This window comes from Sinohyriopsis cumingii, unplaced genomic scaffold, assembly GCF_028554795.1.
Source record: "Sinohyriopsis cumingii isolate HCF-2022 unplaced genomic scaffold, ASM2855479v2 utg001170l, whole genome shotgun sequence".
NCBI classification, from domain to species: domain Eukaryota; kingdom Metazoa; phylum Mollusca; class Bivalvia; order Unionida; family Unionidae; genus Sinohyriopsis; species Sinohyriopsis cumingii.
In genome coordinates this window covers 356,625-369,102 of record NW_028315967.1, presented here as the reverse complement: position 1 = coordinate 369,102, position 12,478 = coordinate 356,625, and the positions used below count along the sequence as shown (strand labels likewise).

General features: G+C 35.2%; 1 protein-coding gene across 1 annotated transcript in view; it reads left to right on the top strand.

The window, feature by feature from the left end:
- Window positions 1-12,478, top strand: part of LOC149772808 (uncharacterized) — an 85,584-nt gene that overhangs the window by 49,016 nt on the left and 24,090 nt on the right. Inside the window, exons 8-12 of the mRNA XM_089947259.1 lie at window positions 806-1,026; window positions 4,181-4,369; window positions 7,708-7,767; window positions 8,335-8,442; window positions 11,489-11,559. Of these exons, the coding sequence (XP_089803385.1) occupies window positions 806-1,026; window positions 4,181-4,369; window positions 7,708-7,767; window positions 8,335-8,442; window positions 11,489-11,559 (649 nt within the window). The remainder of the gene's footprint in view (window positions 1-805; window positions 1,027-4,180; window positions 4,370-7,707; window positions 7,768-8,334; window positions 8,443-11,488; window positions 11,560-12,478) is intronic.

Sequence of the window (12,478 nt, the reverse complement as noted above, 5' to 3'; positions counted from 1 at the left end):
AACATTTTGTACATGTACAACGAAAATGATTGAATCATTCTAAGGCGAAACCATGCTATTTCTTGCCTTATTCTGTGATATATTGACATGGGCTTTTCACTCAAAGATGCATAGTTGGTCATAAATGAAAATAGTGCTGTTCTGACATCCAGTGTGGCAGCCATCTTGAAATTCTTGTTTTCGATACTCCTTCAGAACTGAAGGTATCATATTGATATGGGGCTTTCACTGGAAACTTCGTATGACACCTAGTTGCTCGTAAATGAAAATGTTGCCAATCTTATCTCCAATATGGTCACCATGGTGGCCTTGAAAATCATCTTCTTAAGTGTTCCATGTTATCAAATTGAAAAGTTATAACAACAGATTTTATGTCAATCAGACTTTGGATTCAGCAGACTTTATTTTAGTAAGAATAGATGATTTAAACCAAGTTGGTCATGCAGCTTTGTGTTGATGATACCTTGTATAGTTTTAATTTCAAGCATTCCGTAGTTTCAGTTCGAACAGATAAATTATGGCCCCTTCTGACTGCTGTTCACAACACACAGAAGTTGTGTTGTGAAAAGTCAGCAGGGGCCATAACTTTTCAAGTCAGATTTATCATACACCTTTATAAAAATGAGACTTTTGATCCCTGGTTGTTCATTATCCTTGTGCAATTTCCATTAATTAAGAACCAAATGTATGTCCCTGTATACAGATGGTTAGAAAGATAGAGATGAGGGAGGAGCTGCCATGGCAACACGCTATTTACTAGATACCTTTAAAACATGACATACATGTTTCCTTGTTTTCTATCCAGTACCAAGTAGAGAGGGCAGAAGTTCAAGAAAAAGACAAAAGAGACGTGAACTTGTAAGCAAGGCAGCTGATGCTGAGTTGGCAGAAATAAATCTGGAACAGCAGATGTTGGAGCTAAAACTCAAGCAGCAGAAACAGACAGCCATATCTGTAGGGCATGCTTCCATTCAGAAAAAGTCCAAATCTCCTTCTCCACATAGAACACAAGTGGTCACCCTGAAAGTGAGTCTTTTTTATTTTCATTTATTAAAAGCAATTGTTCAGGTTCCAGCATCATGTAAAATATGCACATAGTAGTTTGTATTTTTGCATGAGATGGCTTTGATGAGGAATAGCTTGGTGTTTATATTAGTTGCACATAGGTTCATTGTTGTAGAAGAGGGCCATATCTCATTAAAAACAACTCATGGAGCAACTGTGGCTCAGTGGTTATTTTGTCAGACTTGTGGCTATGGGGTTATTATGACAGACTTGTGGCTCAGTGGGTTTTTTGGCAGACTTGTGGCTCAGTGGTCATTTTGTCAGATTTGTGGCTATGGGGTTATTATGACAGACTTGTGGCTGAGTGGGTTTTTTGGCAGACTTGTGGCTCAGTGGTCATTTTGTCAGACTTGTGACAGAAATGGTGTAGGTTCATATCCTCCTGGAAGATCAGCCTAGGTCAGTTATTGTGGTATGCCCTCGAATTGCCTCGGGTTTAAATGACCTACTTGTTTTGCTGCTTTGTAAAATAGCAACAAAAAAACCCACTTCCATCCCAACAAATTTAGATTAGTTGCATGAACAAATATAATCAGGGCTTTTTTTTAGTCATAAAAAGTTCACATGATATATTTGAAAGGAGTTTGTGACAATGGTTTCACTTTAGCTGTGAAGGAAATAATTAGAATTGTGTCTGTAAAACATGCAGATACTTTATGTCCAGCCCAAAGATATTCAAAACTAGAGAAAAAGTGGGAAAATTGCTGTTGTGGCTTGATTACGTCATCTGATTATGTATGCAACATACCTACTAAATTTTGTTTGTCTCCCTTACATGATTATGTTATATTATGCATGCAACATACCTATTAAATTTCATTTGTCTCCCTTGCATGATTATGTTGTATTATGCATGCAACAAACCTACTAAATTTCATTTGTCTGCCTTACATGATTATGCTATATTATGCATGCAACATACCTACTAAATTTCATTTGTCTCCCTTACATGATTATGTTATATTATGCATGCAACATACCTACTAAATTTCATTTGTCTCCCTTGCATGATTATGTTATATTATGCTTAAAAAAAGGTTTTGTTTGTGAAAAAGTTACTAAAGGTTAAAAAAATCTTCTAATTATTTTATGCTAGGCCGTGAATCAATGGATTTTCCATGTAAAATGATTGTGATCATTCACTGGAGTGAATTAGGAGAAATTACTAATGCTACAAATGAGATACACTTTAAATGAATAAATAAACATTGTCTGCTTACATATTTTGATGTGAAGAGATGATGGTACAGCGCAATATGGCATTTTGCATCATGATTTGTATACAGTCCTGAACATTGATGAAAATGAAGAACAAAATCGTGTTTTGCCTGAAAACAACAAAACAGTCTTTGTGGACGATGATTTCTATCGTGCAGATATGGATTTTGATATTTTAACTAAAGTGGTGGCCTTGTCATCAGCTATATATATATAGCCAACCAGAGAAATGCATCGCTTTTTAAACTAATAGTTTAATAACATTCTGTTATATATACTGTTCTGTAGAAGTGCGCCTTATAAATGAAATTCACAATATGATTAAATAAAAGAATGTTATTAAACTATGAGTTTATTTATCTATTTATGCTGTTGAATTTATAAAGATTGACTGTTTATTTCTTTTAATTTAACAAAGCCTGAACCGAATTATAATTCACAGATTATACAGTTTGCACATGGTTTTTATTGGTTCGTACTTTGTTGAATTTTAAAAAATAATCCTTATATTGTGAACAAGATGACAGTGTTATGGACCACCTGGCAACAGTCCGGTATTTTCTGCTTCATGTTTAAGAAAACTTAACGTCAGTGATGCAATCACATAACTAACTTAAAATCTAAGTACGTTGACATGTAAATATTGCAGCAGTGTGCCTCAGTTACATCTAAGTCACAATGATTTAAATATCACTGTGATATGCCTCAGTCACATCTGAGTCACAGTGATGTAAATATTGCAGCAGTGTGCCTCAGTTTCATCAGTCACAGTGACTTGAATATTACAGCAATATGCCTGTTACATCTAAGTCACAATGATGTAAATGTAACATATGAATATTCCACAGCTATATTTAAGTCACAATGATGTAAATATTGAATCCATATGCCTCAATTACATAAAAGTCACAATGATGTACACAGTGCATCTGAATACACCTCAGCTGCACATAAGTCACAATGATGTACACAGCGCATCTGAATACATCTCAGCTACATTTAAGTCACAATGATGTACACAGTGCATCTGAATACACCTCAGCTATAGTTAAGTCACAATGATGTACACAGCGCATCTGAATACATCTCATCTACATTTAAGTCACAGTGATGTACACAGTGCATCTGAATACACCTCAGCTACATTTAAGTCACAATGATGTACACTGCATCTGAATACACCTCAGCTATAGTTAAGTCACAATGATGTACACAGCGCATCTGAATACATCTCATCTACATTTAAGTCACAGTGATGTACACAGTGCATCTGAATACATCTCAGCAACATTTAAGTCACAATGATGTACACCTCAGCTACATTTAAGTCACAATGATGTACACAGTGCATCTGAATACTCCTCAGCTACATTTAAGTCACAATGATGTACACAGCGCATCTGAATACATCTCAGCAACATTTAAGTCACAATGATGTACACCTCAGCTACATTTAAGTCACAATGATGTACACAGTGCATCTGAATACACCTCAGCTACATTTAAGTCACAATGATGTACACTGCATCTGAATACACCTCAGCTATAGTTAAGTCACAATGATGTACACAGTGCATCTGAATACACCTCAGCTATAGTTAAGTCACAATGATGTACACAGCACATCTGAATACATCTCAGCAACATTTAAGTCACAATGATGTACACCTCAGCTACATTTAAGTCACAATGATGTACACAGTGCATCTGAATACTCCTCAGCTACATTTAAGTCACAATGATGTACACAGTGCATCTGAATACTCCTCAGCTACATTTAAGTCACAATGATGTAAATATTGCAGCAATATGCTTCATTTGTGTCTGAGTCACATTGAGTAGTAGCTAAATTTGGATATCAAAGTATTATTCATTTACAAGAATATTTTTTTTGCAGCTCCAGGGCACCGTGGTACAGGAGTCAGGCTTAGCAAAAGACCAGAAGAAGGGCAGCAATAAGAAAGATATCACTAATCAGCCAGGCATTTTGAAAGCAAATCCCAAAGATATACAGGGCAGTGGCAGTGGCAAGAAGTCAAAACAGCCAATTGCCCTTGATATTGGGGCCATGATTGATGCATTGGAGGTATATTATAAACTCTGGATTTATTTAGGTAATATGACCAGTCACTTTTATCTGGTCAGCAGATATGATAAAACTCGATAAATAGGTTTATATCATCATGATCTTAGGTGGTTTCATTTATGAGCAAGAAACTAGGCCAGTAAATTATAGCTTTATCTTTGAACATTTTGTTTATGAAGCTATAGCAAATTAGATCAGATAAACATGCTATAAGTTGTGTTCTTGCAAATACTTAATTAGGTGTCTTCTTTGATATATGCACATTGGTATTTTTAGATGCAGTGACTCAAATTTGTATGCCTATCAGTTTGTTTTGAATTCTGTTCATGCCGTAAAGCTAAATATATTTTCAAAGCATAAAAGTGGGGGCATGTAATAAATACAGTCCTGCCAACTGTAATAATTTACCATAAATGTTATGAAAATGACCCATAAAATACAAACGTACAGAAAAAGCACAAAAATTACTCAGATTTTTGGGGATATTGGCTTCTGTGTTTGATTTGGATCCAGATTTCATATTAGATTCAGTGGAGTTATTCAGGGAACCAGACTAACATTACAGGAGTACATAAGATACTTTAAACTGCATATATATATTTTTTTTACTGCAGAACGTTTGCATGATCAAGCTTTTGCTTGTAGAATTTTTTTTAAATGGCATCCAACAAGCTATACATGTGCCAGACAAAAGGGACAATACGCCTCTTAGAAAGTATAATAGTCAGTACAGAAAAATTTAAAGGAATATTCAGATTCTTGGGCAGAAGAGCAGTAACTATGTTTATTGGACATCATGTGTTGATTTGAGTGTCTCATGGCAGGAGAGATGATTACCGTTGACAAGTGAAATTGAAAAAAATCAAAGGATTATATTCTTTTGAGAGATCCAGAAGCCATTGAGCTCTATTGGGTTTGGAACTGCAATTTCTGAATCTAAATTGGAGGTAATTAAGGTTTAAGTGTACTTTACATACTTTTTAATTGAACATAATGTTTACCGTCACTGCATCAGTCTTGAATCACACCTCTGAATATTTTATATGCATGTTTTCCAACTGGACAATATCAGTACATGATATTTTGTTACACCTTACTGCAAACTCGTGTAACTTGTAGAAAGATTGAATGCCTTACTGATGTCTTGTTAGGGATGACAGATCTGTTAATACAAAACTGCATTTGTGTTTTGTTATAATTTGAGGAGAGAAAAAATAATATAGCTTATGAATACATTTCAGTTTGATGGCCTCAGAGTATTACTACACCTTATCAAAACTCATTCCTTCCTCCAACTTGGAAAACACATGATTTTCAAGATGGCCACTGTGTTGGTCATATTGGATGTCAAGTCAGAACCATTTTCATTTAAGACCTTCTTGAAACAAGAAGCATCATATGAAGTCTTTTGGTGAGAAGTCCACTTTATGTTTAGGTGGAGTTGTGAAAATGAGTTTCGAGATTGTGACCATGATGACCAGGTCAGGACAAGTTGTATTTAGGACCAGATTGAGATCATAAGGTTTTTTTTTGTGTGAGTGAAAATCCTATGTTAATTGATTAATATGTTAATTGATATGGCCATCCATGTAAGAGGAGTAGCAATAACAAGGTTTTCAAGATCAGATTTGTACTATTTTATTTAGGACCAGCTAGACATTGTAAGAAGTCTTTTGGTGAAAACCCACCTTGATATGACCATACATTCAGACATAGTAGCAGTAACATTTTCAAGATGGCTGCCAGGGTAGCCAGCCATCTTGGATATCAGGTCCATGTGATTTTCATTTGAAGACTAACTGTTTATCATAAAAAGTCATTTAGTGAAAATCTGATGTTGATATGACCTTTCATTCAGGAGGAATTGAGTTTAGATTTTTAAGGGGCCACTTTTGGGGCTATCTTGGATCTTTGAGCAGCACCATTTTCATTTAGGACCAGCTAGACCAAGTGATGAATGTGTATACAAAGTTTCATTGCAGTTTTCTAAGTAGAGTAGGAGGAATAGTGATAACAAACTTGTGTAAATGGATGGATTATGGACAACAGATGACTGACAGACGAAAAATTATCCCGTAAGCTCCTCTGTCTATGGTTTTCTGGTCTATGATGGCGTAAACATGGGGTTTTCACTAAAACACTTCGTGCAATATTTAATTGGTTCTGAATCATGAATGCTGGCGTAGACGTGGGGTTTTCACTAAAAGACTTTGTGCAATATTTAATTGGTTCTGAATCATGAATGATGGCATAGACATGGGGTTTTCACTAAAACACTTTGTGCAATGTTTAATTGGTTCTGAATTAAAATAGTACAGATTCTAAAGACATGCATATCTGCATTTTTTGTACTTCATTGAGCTTGTGAATACAGAGACATCTACAAATATACAAATGAAATTTGACTACTTTGTAGTTAGCTGCTTTCCAGTGAACAGGTGGATGGTCACGACTGGGACATCTATTGTAAAGTCAAGACATGTGTTTTCAGCTGTTCTGGCTTGTGAGCATGATAACAACCAATTATGAATTGACTTTTATCAAACCCAGATTGTGGACACATCTGATGAATACACTGAACAATGCAACTTAAATAATGCTTGGTCCCCCCCCCCACCAAATATTAATGATAGATTTAACTAAACATACCAGATATCATGTTCAGTGTGAAAGGTTTAGGACAAAGAAATTTGTACTGAACTCACATATATCTTGTGAGCATGCTGACTCAAGGTACATTAGAGCTTCTCAGGAATATCAGAGATAATTTAAAAATTCACTATGTAAAGGGATATGATTCAAATTTTAATTCTCAGAGGACATAATTACCCTCAGAGTAATTACCATCCTTGATATAATTTGACAGCTGTCAATAGAAAATGATTTAAAGTGTATTTGTTTACATATTTCTTTTCAAAATGTTGTAAGAATGATTTTTATTACTTCTCTTTAGAGATAAATATGAAAAAAGAGTTAAAGAAGCTAAAAATCATATTACCAGTTTCTTGAGGGATACTTGTATTTTATTATGAAAAGAAACATGATCGTCAATATCATACAATATATGTTATGAAAAGAAACATGATCGTCAATATCATACAATATATGTTCAGTCCTTGGAACCTGTTTAATGTATAGTATTGTCCTCATTCTCAGACCTATCATTATCTCAGCTCTTAGATATTCTTAAGTGCATGCTAGTACATTGTTGATAAAAACAAATATCCCCAATTATGGTCAGTTGCTAATATTGGGCAGGTTGATGAAAGCAGGTATTTATGTGCTTCAAGTTTTCTTTACTGTGCAGAATTTATTACCTTATTTTTTCACATTTTCAGATGAAGAAAGATCAGCCTCAACCTAAAACAGAACCAAAAGCTCTTAAGAAAGATGAGAAGGTGCGTATAGGTTTTGAATCTAAATTAGCAGGAACCTGCATCCTGTGTTTGTTCATCAGACATCATATATCATCTTCAGGGTACCCAAAGTAATAACTCTTGTAGTTGAAAATTATCCCTTTAGAATATGGTTGTGTTGAAATTTATTCTTGGCCCTGCAGACTTTTATTCAGATGAAAAATTCTTTGATAATTTATACAAATATATCAGTTTCCAGCACTATCACTTGAAGTAAAAGAAAGGGAGCTTGCAGATTTGAGTAATATAATGCATTTACCGAGTTTAAATTGACAAAACACTTATTTTACTTTTAGTTCACCTTGTGGGTCAATGATTTCACACTAGTTAGTATGACATTTTTGATGCCAACACTATGTGAAGAAAAGATACTTATCATGAATACATGTTTTACATGTACAAGAAATGCTTTGCATAGGTCGAAATGTGTGTGATATCAGAAGTCTGTCAAACCTTTATTAGCTGATGGCCATTTTGTTATGTATTGTTAATATGATATTTGAAATTCAGGTACAGTTGATTGCTTGTGAACTTTGAATACTTTTCCAGGTCAATAAATTCTCACCACACAACATTTTGGATGCAAGTGCTCCAGTACAGAAGAGAGGAAAGGAAAGGGAGATTCCCAAACCTAAAAAACCAAGTCCTCTGAAGAAAGTAAGTACCATTTAGTTGATAGTATAACTTGACACCCCTCCAGTTGCAAATAGTTTAGACCCATCTGTGCCAGAGTGTCTGCTATCACATGACACATTTAGTGCCAGCAACTTTTCTATCGCAGGATATGCCCGAATACCTGCCATAAATCAGACATGATTTTTCTCCATTTTAAAGCAGAATTCCGCTTTTCTCCTAACTTGAATCAGATTTTTCTTGATATAGTCAATTTTATCATCTCCAATCCAGTTTTAAAAAAACGGTCTGTCTGGTCCCATTTTGCAACAACCCTTGTAAATTATTTGTTCCATGTATTAGTTAGCACATGACTCTCATAAAGAGTATTCTGATTGGTCAAAGGTTCTAATTCATCCCGTGACTCTTCATGTAATGGAAACTGATGGCAATGGAAAGAAGAAGCATGCTTGCAAAACATGGTATCCCAAGGGTTTAAAAACAAAAAATGGGAATGGCTGGAGCGAAAAGTTGATAAAAAATTTAGTTGGTCAGTTTATAAGAAAACTGAACGCTAGAGGACTGGCATTTTGTGACCTCTGCAAGAAAGATTATGGTAATCACAGTTGGAAAAGTTTGGAACATCACCTACAAAAGAAGCTCCGTACGAAAAAATTGAAGCTCAGAAGGCATCTGAAAAAGTGTAATTAATTACTATAAGAAGAAAGTTTTCGTGCATGAGGGAACATGTAGCCGTCTGTCAGAATATACACACTGCATGTTGCCAATACAAACACCAGCTTGAAAGGAAAAAGGCTCTCATTGAGAAGGAAAAGAAACGATTGCACATTGAACCAAAAAAGTCAGTGGTGACAAAAAGAAATATTTGCCAAAGCCACAAAAAGAACTCGACTGGCATATCAACAGGTTGTGTCCATTGGAGAAAAAAGACAAAAGAATGTATGGGATTATTTAGTACGTAGTTGATGTACTTAGGTGTTTATTTTACAAATTTGTTATGAAAAGAGAGAAGTATAATATATTTGCTGCAAAAATTGACAAATTATTGTGACTTAATTACGATGTGAACACTGACATGCACATGAAATAACTTCAGCAGCAATAGTATTGTGGAACAAATTCATGTGACAATAAATGTTGTTGTTCTTCTTCTTGGGTTTAATGCCATTTTTCAGCACAAGATAGGCTATACATGGCGGCCAGTATAACTGGTGGAGGAAGAACCCTGGAAAACCCAGGGAAGAACCACCGACCCACGAGAAGCTACTGGCAGGCTTTCCCACGTACCCACGCTAGCCGAGCCTTGGACTCGAACCCTCGCAGACAGAGGTGAGATGGCAGTGATCCAGCAATAAATATTGTGAAATTATTGAAGTAAAGTTGAACATTTTTAGAAAGTTTATTAGTTTTTCAAATGATTATTTTGGTTTATTTTATCATCATAAGTTGCACCAGGAGCAGTTTTTTATGAGTGTAAAATGCGTTTTTGGCCGGGGGTCCCTGGACCCCCACCCAGAACAGGGGCACTGCCCATAAGACCCCATTGAGGGAAAAAAACAAAATCCCCTTAAAAATATTTCAAAAAATGTACTACTCTATTTGACATAGAAATAAGTACAGATGATATCAGTCACCAAATGTTCTTACCATCGCTAAAGATGGGAAAAGTTTGAAACAACTTTGTCTTTAAAAAAAAAACACATAATAAAATTAAACCAAATTTGACAGAAAGCATCCCGGTATAAAGGTCTTTCAGGAAATGAGGAAAAAACTGGTGTTGATGTATTTTGAAATACGACTAAAGATATTAAAAAAGAAAAACCTTGTAACAATTGTTTTCAGTCAACAGAATTAGAAAACAATTCCACAGAAAGAATCCTTTTGACCCAGATTTTTTAGACTATTGCCCTTGCATTAAACTGTTAGATGTCAGCCAGTGAGTGATCTCAGTCCATCTTGGGCCTCTTGTTAACATTTTTGTCAGTTTGTATGCACCCATCCACCTATCACTCGCACTTTCATTTCATTTCTGGGCAGAACTCCAAAACTGTTGAAGATATATCTATGAAATTTGGTATTGGACTGGAGTAGAGTTTATTCTTGTACTAATCGCAATTCTTCACTTTCTGTGCCTTTTGCTGTTCAGACTTAATATATTTTACTTACATGATCATCCATTACCTAGATTTTTTTGTTTTCTGGACAGAACTGCATCTTTAAGCTATGAAATTTGGTACACATATTAGAACAGTGATGTATATGTCCCATTTGCTATTCAGTTTCTCAGTTGCTGTATTTTTAACATTTGCTTCCATTTGTTCATTGTCCATCCAGCATTTTTTTTCTTCATGTCTGGAGCAAATTTTGATGCTTATCACTTTATGATATAATACAAAGTTCCTGTGTTTTGGTCTTCTAGCAGATATTTTGTTGGGTTAGGTGATACACATGACACAAGCTTTTTATTTTTTCTTTGATCTCTCTGTTCCTTTATGTATTACACATTAATATAGCTATTGCTGTCTCCATCTGTCTGTCCGTCTGTCTATCCATAATCATTTTCTTTTGTGGAGTGTGGTTCTCATAGGAAAATTGTATAGCAGTGCCCTTTGATTAACGAAATTACCTGCATTCAATATTTTTCAAGTTATCATGAAAGCAAGGTGTGTGATTAGTATAAAAATTGAGCATGGTGGACCATTAGATATTCTCAGTTGGAGTATTTACATATTAGGCAGGCACTGGGGGATATATGTCGGCACTAGATGATCTGTAGTACTGGAATGTTTTATTTGTGTGAAGTTATGACCCTCATTTTATAGAATGATTTAGTCATAGGAGTTAAGTAAATAATAAAGCAAACTTGTAATTTGGCTTACTTGGTTTAGTAATGGGTGTGGGGAGGTTATTTCTTCAAACTATTTATAGGTTTGGTATTACATTGGATCTCAAATATAATTTTTGATCAATTTATAAGTTATTGCATTATAAACATTATAGACATAAAATGTCATTAAAAACATAGCTTCAGTCATGAACATTACAATTTTTTATATTATTTTCATGCCAGGTTATTCTTAAAGAGAGAGAGGAGAAGAAAAGATTGCGTATGCTTGACGGGGAGGGACCTGACAGTGGAGGGTAAGTATATATTTGATTTTGTCCAGCCACCTAAAAGTTTAAAGACTTGTGTAAAAATTCCTTTCCGATGGGGAATGAGGCATCATTGAACCAGCAGTATTATAATTTTTATGTTGGGTGTTTCAAATTGTTTTATTGTGATATAATAAATACCAGGTTATCTTGGCACAGTTTGCAATGAGACATATTAATCTGCCAAGTCCACATTTTTTGTTGGGTTTTTTTCTGGGCAGGAGCACCATAAATACACAAAACGGTTTTGTTCCCAATGATTTTTAGCTCACCTGGCCATTCGGGCTTATGGTATCCATCTCACTTTGTGTCAGAAGTAATTCATCCGTCTGTCGTCAATTGCTTGTTACCACTCAGAAGTAAATATTTCTGATCCAATATGGAGTATGGGCTTTGATGAGATAGATGCATGTATAATTATTGAGATGATCTTGCATCTGATTGGCTGACCTTGTAACCACCTTGGTGACCATATTTCTGATCTAGTTTTGCTCACACTTGGTATCTAAGATTATATTGTTAACATCTCAGATGAATTCAGTGTTGAGCGAAATTCACATGTATTAATTTAGTCTTGGGCTCACCTAGCATGGGTATGTAAGAAACCTTGCCAGTAGCTTCCTGTGGGTCAGTCATTCTCAACAGGATTTTCCTGGGTTCTTCCCCCACCCGTTATACTGACCATCATATATAGCTTACTATGTGCGCATACCACCAAAATTTGGGGGGGGGACAAGTTGGAGTGTGATATGCAATATAACACCAAAATTTTGGGAACAAGTTGGAGTGTGAGATGCACACATAATAATAGGTTAATCTGGCTGAGCTCGTTACCCTATATCTGATAAATTTGATTAAACTTGAAATGTTGGCTTGCATTATCAAGATCTTGGATGGTTTCAATATT